The sequence below is a fragment of the Protopterus annectens genome, chromosome 6.part1, assembly GCF_019279795.1.
Source record: "Protopterus annectens isolate FY-2018-M chromosome 6.part1, PAN1.0, whole genome shotgun sequence".
NCBI lineage: Eukaryota > Metazoa > Chordata > Ceratodontiformes > Protopteridae > Protopterus > Protopterus annectens.
In genome coordinates this window covers 43899500-43915703 of record NC_056738.1, presented here as the reverse complement: position 1 = coordinate 43915703, position 16204 = coordinate 43899500, and the positions used below count along the sequence as shown (strand labels likewise).

Genomic DNA, 16204 nt, shown 5'->3' with positions numbered 1-16204 from the left:
CTTGTGAAAGGATTTTGTGTCCGCCTTCATAGCTTAGGCTACATAGTAGAAATGTAGTTTTTAGAGTTTACCACAGGCAATTTTAAATTCTGGGACTGTCTGAAGTTAGTAAAGAGCTAGACAGCTAAAGTGAAACATTTTTTTAAAGGAGTTAATTGTTAGAGAAATCTTTATGTTGCCTAAACTGGTAAATATCTTTTTTGGCCAGTGACGTTTTAGTTTGATTTGTTTAATAACCAAATTTAAGCACAGTGGCAACATTCATTCTGCTGTCATTTTCCCTTATTAGCTGTTTGATATGACAAGTTTTAGTCTGTCATGACAGTAAAGTTTTAGTTTTATATCTTACAGTTGTGTGGGGGAGAACATAAAATGTTGCTATAAGGCAAATACTGCTTTATTATTTTAGTGCATTACCACCATTCCATAATAGCAGTGCCTCTGAATTAGGTATTAAAATAAGATGGGCAACACTGCATTTAATCTTTTTATGTTGTTTCCTTGACCATGAGTTGGAGCTGGGGTGCACAGATACATACAACAGTCTGGAGCAGTAGAACGGCTTTTACTTGTAGGTTCATAGGTAAGTACCATAGACTGCTCTTATGGGTAATTATACGCCTTTTCACTGTCCCTTCTTATGCTCAAAGTAACTTATCCCATTTGGTGTTAGATTGGCCTTACCCATTCCATTTCAATAATTACATATTCCTAATGGGAATAACTGGGATCACACCATAGATAATTTGAAACCTTTTGTGCTTGTTGTAGTGCATCACGTGTGTTAACACTGATCACTGCACCTTTGCATTTGAGACGCCTGTCGTGTATCGCTAACCGTGTGCCTTCCAAAAGTATGACTACATTACATTGGCTAACTGGTGCTAGATGTCTAAACCAATTAAACCCTGATTTGAAATGGGTGACAAGTGAGCCATATAACTGAAAGTCAGGTAATCATTGGTTGAAATATCTAGAGTTTAATACAGAATATTATGTTTTATGACGTGGGTAGAGTTAACATTTGGTGGGTGGTGACAGTGGTACTGCAAAACAGTGAGGAAACAGTAACTTTACACCTCGCTGTACATAAATGGTATGTTTGCACAACTGCTTTTCAGATACCAAACCAAAAATATATATGCAGTTATGTAGAAAGACAGGAGAATGCTGTGGTGAATGCGTCATATGTAATGCTAAACTGTAAGGAAGTGACCAGTAACTACATTAGGAATAGGTAAATATGTGGCATAAAAGAATAATGTAGGTAAGTGTTGTAGGGTTACTACATTGAGCAGCAGCACTTAAGTGATTTTAGAAGAGGCATAGCAGTCAAAAACAAAGCCGAATGTTATGAAATAGCTGCGCATCCTCTTGCCATACCTTCTGGTTGTGATGAGGGTGCAAAAACCCAATGGAAACGCAGTGACACAGGAGCTACTAAAAGACTTAACATATGCTTCTAATTAGCATATGTAGTGGATATGGCAAGGCAAAGAGAAACCATTGGTTATGTGCACAGCTAAGAGACTGAACATGTTTATATAGAAACTGTATGGAGACTCAAGAAAATCTTTTCTATGTGGTTAAATAAAAGAAGTGTAGATGCCAGTTCCAGAGCACTTGGCATGGGAAATATACAGGAATATTGGTAGTATCTAAATGTGTGGCTGCATACTGCCTGTTTACAAATAGACATAACAGGATACAGTCTTCACTGTAAAACTATTACTAATAGCACTTATATTCAAGGAGTCTGCTTTTAATTAAGTGTTACCATGCTAAACTACAACAAATAAAATGCATAGCAATGCAACAACAACATAAGTGTTAGCTATAATGCAAGAAAACTTTTGTGCCCAAGTTAAAATAAATAAATAAATAAAATTTCAAGAACAGAATGTTATGCATATTTTACTGCAGTACTATGGGAAAGTGTTGCATTTTGAGGGTAGAGATAACATGAGTGGAGTAATAAAATGAAGAGATGCCAGCAGGGTACATTCCTGTAGATTAGTATGTATATTGTACCTTGTCAGCCACTGTAGTCAGAGAGCATGTCCATGTAAGTTACTGTGCACGTGCAATATCAGTGCCATTTTGTATAGTCATTCAGTGCGAGTGCTAGCTTGAATGGAGATGCACATGTGAGTCTTTGAAGTAATGAGCCAGTCAGTAAGCATATGAAGTTTGATGTATATGTTTCAGTTACAGCTCCTGGTGTGTTTATGTATAGTAAACGACTTGAACGCATACCTAGCCTCAGTGTCTCATTAGAATACATGAGACATGCAAAAATTCCTTTCTACAAAACTCAAGATTAAAAGCACACTTGTTCCATTCTGATTGTGTAGAGGTAACATGAGTGGAATCATAAAAGGAAAATGCTGTTATGCCAGTTCAGTACATTCCCAAGTCGCAAAATTCAAGATAAAAGAAATTTCCAGCTGTAGAGACAGTAGGGAGAAGTGTGATATGCAACTGACAGATGTTACTTCCAAAAACCTGTCAGGTACAGAGACTGAACAAAGCTCCTGCAGTAGGCTGACAGTACTGACGTATAAGAAGTGTGTATGTGTTGGGGGCAGGGTTGCCAGACGTCCCTATTTGGGCGGGACTGTCCCGAGATCAGCAGCCTGATCCCGAGTCCCGCCCTGCCGGTTTAAATCCCGGCCAGCCTCCGCTTTGTTTTTTTTTTTTTTTTGTTGTTTGTTTTTTATTGTCCCGTATACCTGGCATACGGGCCAATCAAAAATTGCTAAACACGGAGCTTCTTGTGTTCCGCATTAAACACGAGAAGCTCCGTGTTTAGCGATTTTTGATTGGCCCATATGCCGCATAATGGGCCAATCAAAAATCGCTAAACACGGAGCTACTTGTGTTGAATGTGGAACTGCAATGCATTAAACATGAGAAGCTCCGTGTTTAGTGCAGAGCTACTGAGCGAGCTCTGTTCTTTAATGTGGAACTGTGTTCCACATTAAAGACCTTTTTTTTGGTCTTCACTTGCCGTGAGAGACCTTTTTTTTTTTTTTTTTTTGTCCTTACCTGGGGGGCTGGAAATCTGGCGACCCTGGTTGGGGGGGCCCTGACTGTAGCAGACAGCACTGTGGGAAGGGTGGGGCAAAGGATGCAATTGCCCTGGGTGCCAACTTGTATGCATACTGAATAGGTTATCAGTTTCTGTGCTGTCATTGTGGCAGTCTGTATAGAAAATACTTAATCCAAGATTTGAGAAGAAAATTATGAACTCCGTTTGGGAACGGAGGTTAAAAGCAGGTTTGCAGTATTCTTTAATTACTCCACAAAAAGAAAGGGGAAACCTTGGTTATGTTAGTAAACAATGAAGTGAGCAGTCAGTCACAGAATATTGTGAATGTACTTGCATAATGCTGACTTAAGAAAGACATGTCAGTGCTGTAGAAAAAAATGGAAAACGTGTCTTGTATAATTAAAAAATACAATAATTGCTGCCGTAAGTAAAATTAAACTACAGATTCCATGGGACCAGACAATACTCGGTGGATTCAAGAAAAATAATTACACCACAGTAAGGCATGGTAAGCAGGTGTTTTATTCACTGAATTTTGTATATAAGCTGACATGCTCTTGTGGAATAACACTTGTCTTGTACTGGCCAGCCTCCATTAAGATTTGCTGTTACCTCTTGCAAAGAATGCCAGTGAGTCAAGAGGAAGTGTTTCTTGAACAAACCCATAATATTTAGTGTCTAATAGAAGTATACCTCCTGTGTTATTTTGGATATGCTCCACTGTGACAACCCAATATTTGACACCAAATATAGGTCAGAATGATGAATGTAAAATTGTATCTGTCTGGTACAGGTCCTACACACACACACACACACACTAGTCTATCAGTACAGATGTAGGACATGGTCTGTATGTTAAGATTTTGGTATGCAACAGAATGCTGCTTGTCTGTGTTGGGGGGTACTAGTGCTGTACTGGAGTCTGTTCTTTCGGAGAGAATTTTCTTGGATAAAAAAGTGAGAAATGGTCTCTACCTAACCAGATAGTTGGATGGTTACAAATGGGGTAGCATAATTACTTCACTGAATGATACTGAAGTTCTCCAAGGTAGTCCTCAAAAAATGTATATGTTACAGTTGTAATGAGCTCACCTTTAATGTCAATAAATATATCAAGTCAATTGGCAAAAAAAGATGAAAAAAATTATGATTGCAGGTGCTCATATAAAAAATGACAGCGATCTGTCATAGTCAGCAAAGTATATTTTATAGCCCATCTATTTCTAAATTGCATTTCAGGTCACTCCAGGGAGATCACTATACCCCCTGATCTGAACCATTACTGAATGTAACCATTCACTTTGTAACCATCCAACAAACCATATGAAACAACTTGAAAAGGTTCACTTGATTCTTACTAGAAAATTATAGGGCTGGAAGGTTTTTAACAGTTCAGAAAGACTGAGTGTCACCAATGTGGCCTTTTTGTTGGTTATAAAGAAGTGGTCTTTCTGGTTTGTAAAATAAGTGTCTGATCTGATTCTGTTTAAAAATCTGTAAGCGGATTGCTGTGCTAGTAGAGCTAACACTAAATAGTACTAACAGTGTCTGACAATAATAGGAAAAAAAAAAACATTAACGTGCTGCACAGTGCCTTCCAGGATTATACAGTAAGCTTCCCTTTACATTCCAAAGTCAAGTATTAACTTTATTCAAAAATATGTATGCACGTGGAGTGTACAAAATATAAACGTAGGATAATGGCCTTCATGCTTTAAAGCCAGGAAGACATGAGCTTGAATGTTGAACCTGTGAATATAGAAGCATTAGTCTTTAAAAATAGTTAAGTTCTTGTGAAGGAGCAGTGGAAATGTACATTTCTGCTGAACAACACTGTTTGCCATACTAAGTATGGATTACTTGTTGTACATGAGTCATTCACTTATGTTGTGGCATGGTGAGTATAAAAGCATTCCCCGGGAGGTAGAATACTGAAGTAGCTCCTGAAGCATCAGTGATGCAATTAATATTGTCGCCTATATACTTTGTGTGTCATTTGTGTTGTGCTGTTTTAAGGTTAGTAGGATCGCATTGTAACACTAAGATATAGAGTAAATATCTGCAATTTTTTTTTTTTTTTTTACTTTTCCTAGGCCTTTGTGGTGGGAGTGCATCGGGAAAGACAACGGTGGCTAATAAAATCATTGAGGCACTTGACGTACCCTGGGTAGTGCTGCTGTCCATGGACTGTTTCTACAAGGTAAGGCAAAATAATTTTCATAGGTTCATAGGTAGGTACTAGGCTATTGGCCCTAGGGCCTATATAAGCCTAGCCAAACGGTACCTTGGCTTTTGCCACCCAAGAAAATTATTTTCCTGTGCCCCTGTTGAGCAGAGCCACAGAAATGATCCCTGGGGTGAATTTCCTATTTCCCATGCAATCATCAAGATTTTTCTTGAAGGGTGCTAATGAGGAGCTTTGTTTGATATAGATAGGTAGTTTGTTCCAGAGTATGGGAAGTCTCTGGGACAGGAATCTATCCCTTCAGCATCTTCTGTTTATTGTGGTGACAAGGTTTAGGTCCCTAGAGCGTATAGCTCGGAGGGAGTGGGATTTCTTTAAATGGAGCTTGTCCAACAGCTCTGGGTTGACATAGCTTTGTATGTTAGGCAGAGATCGCCTCTTGAGTAGGTGATATGCGACGGAGTAAAGCTGGAGTTTTTTGAGACAGTCTGCATAGGGCATCTGTTTGAGGCTGGTAATCCTCTCTGTGAGGTATTTCTGTGGCCTTTCCAGTTGTTGTAGATGTCTTGTGAGGTACATACCAAAAGGGGCGTTGTATTCTATAATGGGTCTAATGAGTGACGAGTAGAGGGGAACAATGACCTCTTCTTTTCCTGGATGAGAAACCTTTTGTGATGAGGTGTGCCATGTAGAAGGATTTTCTGACTACTGTGGCAATGTGATTATCAAAGGAGAGACTACTGTCCACCTGTGTCCCAAGGTCTCTCATCACACTTTCGGTGTTAAGTAGACTACTGCCTATGTGGTAGTTCATGGGTATTTTCATTTGTTTGGTTTTAGCATGGTTTAAAATATATCCCTTGAGTTTTGATGCACTTTCTGCTTACACGATCACTAACTGTTATGTGAAGGGGACTGCTTGCAGTGTTAATTCTTTTTCTGGATGACTACATCTCTTTTTGATCATCATCAGCTCAACATTCATCTTGTCAGGCATGGACATTTAAGATGAGTTACCAGCTTCCATGAGGCCTTAATATAACTATCACATACTGCAATTGAGACCTTGTCATATACAATATCCAGAAGCAATACAGCCCAATTTTAAGTAATCTAAGTTGGATCCCACTTTGTATAGGGAAATATAAATATTTGAGGTACTTGTAACTTAAGACCGCATTATGTTTTATGAAAGCACACCACTCATTCTTTGTCAGAAAAACAGTTCTAATAATTTATGGTGTTTCTTTTCCATGTAAAATACTTTTGTTGGAGGCTTCTCTTTTCATCTCCTCTCTCTGAAATCAGTGTGGTGCATAACTACATTGCAGTACTGTGTCAGGCTGCAGAAATTCTACTTGCTTGAAGGTAACAGTCTTGAGTAGTTGCCTTTTCTTTCAGTGGAGTTTATCGTCTTCTGCTTAGAATAATATAAGATGTTTGTTCAGCCATTTTACAGTCACCGTTTCTCCCTTATGCACTTAGGTGGCTTCATTGAGTGTTTGTTGCAATAGTGTTCCTACCCATGCTAATTCCTTTCCAGCATTTCTCTGACTTCCTTTTAGCTTCTTTGTTGATGTGAGAGAGTCAAAGTCTCTAATTTTCTCTCTTAACATTCTTCCCATTAACAGTAGAAATAGTGAGAGGTTGAGATTCTTCAGAGGAGTATTCCCATGTTTTAGAATTGCAAGATGACAGTCTCCATAACTACTGCAGTGCTAGTCTTCACTATATTCTTCACAGAATACTGCTTTCCCCCTTGGATTGCCTCACACCAGATGCTGACGACGACAGAGTGAATAAAAGTAATTATTCTGGAACCATGGAAGAAGCAGTTTTAACTGTGAAAGTTCTTTGGAGTTTTACTTGTGGATAAACAGTTATATCTCTCCGTGGTACTGGAATATTTACTTTTATTCAGTTTACTAGCTGCTGTTTATTTATTCCGGATTTAACATTCTGGGACTCATTTTTCTTTGGACAATGGTGATGGAGTAGATTCACCGCCATACACTCGTAGATAACTCCAAGGTTGGGGAAATTATAGAATTAGTAAGGGAGAAATGGAATGCCCCAAAGATCCCACTGACTCAGTATAAAGCACAGATGGAAATATTTGTGGAAGACTTAAATATACCAAAGTTAGAGGTATATGAGGCTCAACAATTAACAGTTAAGATAGCAAGAGAGGAGATAAAAATGATATACAAGCGATTTGCAGGAAAGACTTCAGGTGTAGATGATATTCCGGTGGAAGTTTGGAAGCTAGGATGGAAGAAAGTGATAAAGATCTGGAAAGTTTTGTTTTAACAGTGTTTTTAAAAGAAGGGGAAGCACCAACATCCTGGAAACAAAACTTTGGTCGCTGCATTGGCTAAAAACTGTAAAGACCCATCAGATCCAGCTTCATATAGGCCCATTTCAATTTTAAACCATGATTATTAAGTGTTTGTCTATAAGAGCTAAAAGAATGGCAAATGTGTTGCCAGCATTGATAGATATGGGTCTGTGTGGCTTTGTGGATGGGAGGCAAACGTTTGACATCATTTAATAGAGCAATGATCCAGAGGGAAGCAGAATGCAAGAAAATAACTATGATGATGATCTTGTCAGTGTTGTTGGGTCTTGATGTAGAGAGAACATTTCTCAGAGTAAGATGAGATTTTATGAGTAGGGCAATGGAAGTTATTTGCATTTCCTGATGCAATAATAAGGTTAATTAGGAGGCTATATGAGGGACCAGAGGCAAAAATCAAAGCTGTGCCTGAACAGAGGCTCTAGGCAGGGATGTCCTCTCTCATGTGTGTTATATTTGGAACCTTCGGGAAAAAAAATAAGCGACTCAGAGATTCAAGGATAGAATTGGTATGGTATTCAAGAAAAGTTGGCGTTCTTTGCAGACAATATTATTTTGTACCTGATAAAACCTGAAAAGGACATCTACGTGTTATGGAACCTTTTTAGACCGTTTCAAGTCTTTTCAGGATATAAAATTAATAAAGATAAGGCTATAGCTGTAAACTACATAACCACACACGAATTGTTCAGCAATACCCATATTAATGGGGGCATTTTACCTCTCCACCTATTAGCCCAAGAAATCTGGACAAAGCCTACCTTAGTGGGAGTACAAATGCCCCAAAATAGGGACAGATTTTAAGTATTGCTCTTATAACCTTAAACGGTTGCTAGAATAACAGTGTGTATTAAAATAGATTTTCTAAAGGATATGAAGTCTGAACCTAGAACGTACAGCATTATTCACTAATTTCATTCCTCAGATCATCCCAGTAATTTGCCAGAAAAACAAAAATTGTATGAGGAGCAGACTAAAATTTTAAGGCACAAATCTGGACATTCTGTGAAAATCTGGCCAGTTGAGAGGTATCTGCGGGTGCACAGTAAAATGAAATATTTAGGAGTATGGGTTAAAAAGGACACTTATATTATAGCTAAGGACATGTGGAAAGAGACTAAACAAAAAATACAAAACTGAGAAACTGAAAGCTCTTGCCTATGTATAGCAAGATACAAACAGTAAAAATGCTTTTAGTCCCTTTAGTTTTATACTCGGCTCAGACTTTTTTTTATCAGCCAGAGGAGAAGTTTTGCGTAGTAACTAATAAAGAGATGAAGGATTTTATCTGGGAGGGTAAGAGGGCAAGAGTCAAGTGGGATAAGTTAATCATGATGAAAGGGTTTTTTAGAACTGAAAGTTTAGGCTCTTGTACATAACACAAACTGAAAGCTACAGTTCGGAGTGGAAAGGGATAATGATGGAGGAGAAATTAAAGAAATAAGGAGAGAGGGAGATTTTGGATGCAGATCCGTAAGGGGAATAACAGTTGTACAGAATATTGTATTCATAAAGTACATAAAGTCTGCTAAGAAGCAAGCCAGAAAGAGTGGAGAAAGGAGATTCTGCCAATAGGGATGATTGCAGTTAGGGATGGAGAGAGTAGGCAAGAGGGGGCTGGAGTTTACTGGAGGAGGCTGGCAAAGAAACCAAAGTATTGGGAACAAATAATTAGAGAGGGAAATGTAATAGAATAAGAAGAGGCCAAGAAGACTTTTGGACAGCAGGCTAGAGTTTGCCTTCCCTAATAGGGGTTGATGTCAGAGTATAAACAAAAAGAAAGGGATGGGGGGGAATCCTAAGTGAAAGACCTGCACTGGTTGTTAATCTAAAAAGCTGTTAAAAATGGATAATTAGTAGTGTATATAAAATATTGCACAATTAACTATAGGAATCGATGAGAGAAGGTCAGAAAAGATTGGGACGGGAAATTAGATAAGCAATTCACAAAGAAACAATGAGAGGACATATATATATGGCTTTCAAGTATCCAACAAAGTCTAGAAGATTTAGGATTTTTGCCTGGAAATTTTATGCAGAGGTACTTTAATACCCCAAGCAGACTCCAAAGAATTTTTCCTCTGGTATATGGCAAGTGTTGGAAGTATAATGAGGAAGAAAGTGGTAACTGGGAGCATATGTTTTGGCAGTGTAATGAGTTGGCAGACATTAAAAATCCCCTCGAGTACTCGGTCAAGAATACTGCGCGAGCTAAGGAGATGATTTTTTTGAGCTTGGGTATAGAATCTAAATTGTCTAGACATAGTAAGACCTTCAGTTTAATTATGGTGGCTGTACAGTTACTAGAAAATGGAAATCAAAGTGTAAATCAACCGTACATGAAGTAGTGAATATTGTAACAAAGATAAAAGAACAGGAAGTGGGATCTTTAGAAAGGGTAGGAGTAAATTGCATAGAAAACAATGGAAATTGTGGGAACAGTACATGCATAAAAATGTTTGAGGAGGAATGAGGTTTTAGAGAAGGCAGGAGTTGTACAATTTATGTAATGTTGGATTGATTGTATTGTATAGAATAATGTATATGAAATGTTTATAAATGTGAAATTGTTAAAATGGATTGATTACTTTTATGTAAATGTAAGATTGCTTATATCACAAGTGATGATTCAATAAAGATGTTTAAAAAAATAAATAAATAAAAAAGACAACACTATCTTTCCACAGTGGCTCTTGCAGGAGACTCTTCAGTCGCCCCCTGCAGTCCACCTGAGTGGTTCCCACTGCAGACAAGATGGTTACTGTTGTCAGGTAGGCTTGGAGAGACCCTGATGTTATGATACCAGTTCCAAGGGAAAAAAGATCCTTCAACCTTCTGGGAGTAGAACTGCACAGTTCAGACTCTGGTGATAGAGTCTTTCATCTCTGTGGCAGCTCTTGGGAAGGCTCCTGCACCACAGAATTTTATATTTTCTGTTAGATATGTTGATTATTTGTTCAGTGTTACTGTGCATCTGCCTCGTAACTCCATGGATGGTTCTCTGATGGACAACAGATGCTGATATCACTATCCATAGTCTTGATTGTGCCAACTAATTCTGCTGAGAATCTCACATTGTTATTCCCTAATGCCTCTCTTGATGCAACTGCTTTATTTGCTCCAGTAGTTAAGGAGAAACTGGAGGACATGGAAATGCTTGGTCATGTAGGTGTTAGGCTTGAGACTCCACTGCAACCCTTTTTCCCCAAGAGACAGAAAAGTTCACATGTGTAGTACAGGAGTTGCTGTAAACAACAGAGGAAATGGAAGTTTATGAAGAGCCAAGAGGGCTGTAGTAATTTCCAGAATATTTGTTGGCCAGATTCAAAAACTCTAAGCAGGAAGAAGACTTCCAGCTTGTAAATAGGCCGAGTCGGAGCCGAGGATCGGCTCCGATCCCATATGTAAGAATGAAGGGTGAGATGGACTACAAACCTGGAACGTTTTGGTAAGTACATAACTTCTTTTTTTAAGCCTCATTCAGAAAAGAGCCATCCAGGATGTTTCAGCAGACCAGACTGGATGCAGAAATTATTCTAGGTTAGTTTTGGTTCCCAAGGAACACATGTTGTTTCTGGTCCTCAGCAGATTAAATGATCATCTATCTGTGGATGAGTTCTGGATGGTCGTGGAACAGTCCATCTTTTCCTTGCTCGTCAAGAAAAGACTGGACCTCCATGATATCCATCTCCATATAAAGTTCATAGGAGTCCAGTTTTTTGGTTCTTGTTGGTGCCAACCATTACCAGTATTGGGCATTTCTGTTTGGTCTCCACTCAGCCCAGTTTCTTTTTTTATCAGGAAAGTCCTTTTCAGAAGAGGCCTTGGGAGAGGAGCTCCATTAGCAATATTAGTAATTGGATTTATAAGTAGTGTAGAATGTTTGTTTGTGTCTTTCGGCTTTTCCCGGTTAGGGGTCGCCACAACGGAACTCCGGTCCGCTAATGATTGGTAGTGGATTTTTACGTACCGGGTTACCAACCCTGACGCACGACCTTCAACGAAGGCACGCCCCATTCACGTATGCCTCCACAAAGAAGACGCTCTAGCTGAGAATCGAATGGGACAACACTACTGCAGCACCACCACCGCAGTTCAAGTAGTGTAGAATAGAATGTTTATAAAAAAATGATTTAAGAATATGCAGATACAGTTGGGTACACATGAAATGTTTACTGCAGTATAATGCAGGTCTCCTGCATGTAGCTTAATTTGGGATTGCTTTAGTGCATGTCACTTGTGAGGTTATTATGTAATTACACTGGACCAGTTTACACTGGACCAGTGTAAATACAAAATCCGTTACTATAAGCAACACTGTTTGAAGTCAATTATGATAGTTACTTTGCCAAGCAGCATTTGTATGCTTACTTATGAAGTCCTTAAGAAAAAGTAGCCTGTTGTAGAATAGGCTTAACCAAAAGATATGCAGGTGCATGGCTAGAAGTCTGTCAAGTGGTGCAACAAGTAGTGCACACGCCTTTGGTGTAGAAGGCCATGAGTTCTATTCCCACACCAGGTAGATGGATTACTGATACTGCATTGCAGCTTAAGGGTACAACTCCTGCATGTGTTGTACTTTGCGCGAGACATTAAACTGAGGCCTCTTCTGCCTGAGTTGGTGGTAGCTCAGGTGGATGTAAAAGATCCCACTGCACCTATCGAAAAGAGTAAGGGAGGTTCCCTGATGCCCTGGCCAAATCTCTGTACTAGTATAAATATGATGTTGAGTCTCCCCCCTGAAAAGTGGCTGCTTGCCTAGTGGACTAACCCGTCAACAAAGGCTAAATAACCTTCAATCATTTACATTTTTTTATGTATTCCATCTGAAAGTAATGGAATTTTTAACTTTAGACATTAGCTTGTGTATAGTGTTTCTCCGGCAGTATTGTGAGATTTATTTGTAGCAAATAATATTTTGTCATGAGAGTGCAGGGATCTATTTGGGGAATACTGCTGTATGAGGTTCTTTAAAGTTGGGCATGTTTCTGGTTTGTATATAAAGCTCTGGACAAGCAATAGTTGATTGTAAGACACTTGTGGTAAGTCAGTCCCATTAATTTTTTTTGGCTAATAGCAATGAGACCCTTGGGTGTGATGAGCAGCAAATTTAGTTATTTTCATACCATTGTTGTAGGTTATATTTTATATTGGCATGCAAGCTGGTGAAGACAGGAGTACCATATAGCAAATTTTGAAGAAGATATGATGTTAAAACGATATTTTTATTCTTGAAGTATCAGTGGGATTGTATTTAGCTCCCTCCAGTACACCAAATTACTGAATCTTTATGACTGTTTGCTGGATATGCATGTCAAATTTCAAGTTGTTCGTGGCTATTGATCCTTCTTTAAATGGTTTCTGGTAAATGAGGTGTCTCTCTCTCTCTCCCTGAAGGGATTCAAGATCCTGAATTTCCACATGAAGATGAAGGGACTCGTACAGGGTATTCTCCTCAGATTTCTGATTCAGACTTTGAGGAGAGCTCAGTTTCTGATTCTTTCTGTGGGGTTTCTCTTTCTGTGAGACACTTTCCAGAATGTGCCAGTAAATACAATGGGTTTCTCGGTCCCTCAGAAATTACTATGAGCTGTTGCAGAAGGAATTTCCAGAACTTTCACCTATTCCTCCAGGTCTCTCAGCTTTGGAGAATGTGTGTTGCTGCCTGCAATTTTCCTGATATTCAGCGAGCTCCCCCTAAAAAGGTACTTTTCCCAAACCTGATCCAGCAGCTGTAGCTTTAGATAATCTTTTTGCTGCTAAACATGTAGTAAATTCCAATCCTACTCTTTCTGATAAGGATGAAAAGGTTATTGATAAATAAGGGAAAAAGTGTATTCTTCTGCAACTTTGATTTTTTTTCAGAATTTTGAATAGTCATACTCTTATGTTAAGGTTTATTCTAATTGTGAAATTGAGGAATGTTTTGACTACATTTTCTTCTTGTGAGGAAAAAATCAGCTTTAAATTTTTTTCTTCCTATTGCACATGTAGCTACTTATTGTTTACAGCGTGTGTATGATTCAGTTGCTGCTCCTTCAAAGGCTTTGGCCTCCATGAAAGTGCATATTTTTAGTAAGGTACTTTCTTGAGGAGGTTTGCTTGGCTGTATTCTCAGAACCTCTCCGCTGATAAAAATGAGATTTTAAATTCTCATTTGGCTAAAGATTTAGCATTTGGGCCCTCTGCTGCAGAGGTGATGAAAAGTGTGATGAAAGAGGTATGTTGATACAGGGAGTCGCTAACGTTTTTTCAGCCCCCCTTTTTGTAAGGGATTCTCTAACCCTTCATCCAGTTTCAGTAAAAAATAAACGGGCTCAGCAAAATGCAGGTTAAAGAGATGGTTAAGAAGAAAATGGCAAGGCGGTTCCAAGTTATTCAGGAACCACGCAAAATAAAGGACAGTACAAGTCAGAGTGACTGTTTAAGGGACTGCCCCCCCGGCAGTCTCTCTTCCCCTCCAGAAAGTAGGAATCCCCACTTTTTTCTTTGACAACAGATAGTTTTAGACAAATGGTTTCTGAAGCTCATTCATCAAGGTTACAGATAGCAGTGGGGAAAACTTTGTCCTTTGTGGGTGTAATCCCTCATCCACCAGATTAGACACTTATTTCCACCTGTCTATTATGTGGTACCTGTGGAGTGATAGAATCAGTACCTCCTTCCCAAGTGGGAAAAGGTTTTTATTCAAAAATGTTTAGTGTCAGAGAACAAAAAAATGCGTGGAGACCAGTTCTGGATTTTTTCCTCTAAACCCATTTGTGATGGTGTGTAAATTCAAAATGTTGTCCCTTCACAACCTCATACCTCTTCTTCCTCATTCACGTTTCCTAGTAACTCTAGATTTAAAAGATGCTTATCCATGTACCTATTCATCCAGACTTCATACCTTTCTTAAGATTCTTTAAGGTACTGTGTGTCTGGATTACATTATTGGTTCTGTGCCTTAACGCTTTGCACTATCCACAGCACCAAGGGTGTTCAGTGTCTAGTTTTAAGCTCATTGCAGGCTACTGGCTATCCACATTTTTCCATACTTAGATGACTTGCTTGTCTTTGCAGAGTCTTTTTCAAAGTGCCAGGCATCTCTCGCCTGGGGGAGCAAGCTATTAAACAGGCTGGAATTCCAAGAGAACATTCAAAAAGTTATTCTTCACTCTCAGTTCAAAGAGCTTTTCTTTCACAGGAAAAAAAATAGATTTATTTCCAAGGTTTTCCACTTGCACTTTGTTCACTGCAGGGGAATACCACAGGATTTCGGGTCACTTGGCTTTTATGATTCGCATGATACTCCTGGCAAGACTCTACATGAGAAAGATACAGTGGTATCTAAAGTATCTTTGGTCCCATTACCAACATTCTTTGTCCTTTCAAATGTCAGTGTATTTTGAAGGGATAACACTTGGTGGAGACTGCAAATATTCTTAAATCCAGGTCTCCCATTCTTCCCTGTTCCAAAGCAGTCAATCACCACAGACTCCTGACTTTGCATGGGGAGCAGTTTCAGGAGGGATAAAAGTGCAGTGTGTGGGACACCAAGGACAGATGCAAGCACATAAGTATAAGGGATGCTTGCCATGATCAAGGCAGTCAATTCTTTGAATCTTTGGTCAGAAACCTGTCACTGTTTCTTGTGATGCTTTGAAATTTGGTCTTGGTGTAGTCATTCTTCAAGCGGATAGACCAGTAGCCTATGCATCTAGAACTTTAACCCAGACAGAGATGCAGTCTGGTCAATTAGAGAAAGAGCTCTTGGCAATTGTGTTTGCATGTTCAGAGTTCCATGATTATATTTATGGCTGTTCTATTCAAATTGAGACAGACCACCAACCTTTGGTTGCTATTTTGAAAAAGCCTAGACACACAGCTCCTGCGAGATTGCAACGCATGATGTTGAAATTGCAAAAGTATCATTTTCATTTGGTCTACACAAAAGACAATTGTCTATCTTGCTGATAATTTATCCAGATCGCACAGGAAAACCACTGAACAGCATGACAATGAGAAACCTAATTTGGAAGTGAGAAATTTTTCTTCCACACATCTTGATGAGCTTAGAACTCGCACAGCTTCAGATCCAGTTCTCCAGAAGCTCAACCATTTTATCAGTCGAGGATGGCAGTCGGAGCAATCTTGTCTACCACCAGATGTGCAGCAGTGTTTTCCTTGCAGAGATGAGATTTTCCTGGAAGATGGTATAATCATAAAAGATCCAAAAGTGATTGTTCCAAAATCCTTGCAACAAGAGTATATTAAAGTCTTGCATTATGGCCACCCAGGAACTGATTCTACTGAAAGAAGAGTGAAAGGACTAGTATTTTGGCCGTCTACGTCAAAAGATATTGCAAAATAACTTTTATCTTGTTCTGTTTGTAATGGTACTAAACTGCATCAACAAAAAAGAACCACTTCAGCTAAGCCAGATTCCCGAACTACCTTGGTTGACAGTAGCTACAGATATTTTCAAGTGGAATGGTCAACCATTACTTGGTGTTAGTAGACTCTTATTCATATTGGTTTGAGATTGACCTGCTTCCTAACCTGACATCCAGTATGGTCATTACAAAGTTGAGACATTTTTCTGTCCATGGTAGTCCTCACAAAGTTATTT

General features: G+C 39.0%; 1 protein-coding gene across 1 annotated transcript in view; it reads left to right on the top strand.

Moving 5' to 3' along the window:
- Window positions 1–16204, top strand: part of LOC122805378 (uridine-cytidine kinase-like 1) — a 1023926-nt gene that overhangs the window by 55931 nt on the left and 951791 nt on the right. The window contains exon 3 of the mRNA XM_044075479.1: window positions 5146–5252. Coding sequence (XP_043931414.1) covers window positions 5146–5252 — 107 coding nt within the window. The remainder of the gene's footprint in view (window positions 1–5145; window positions 5253–16204) is intronic.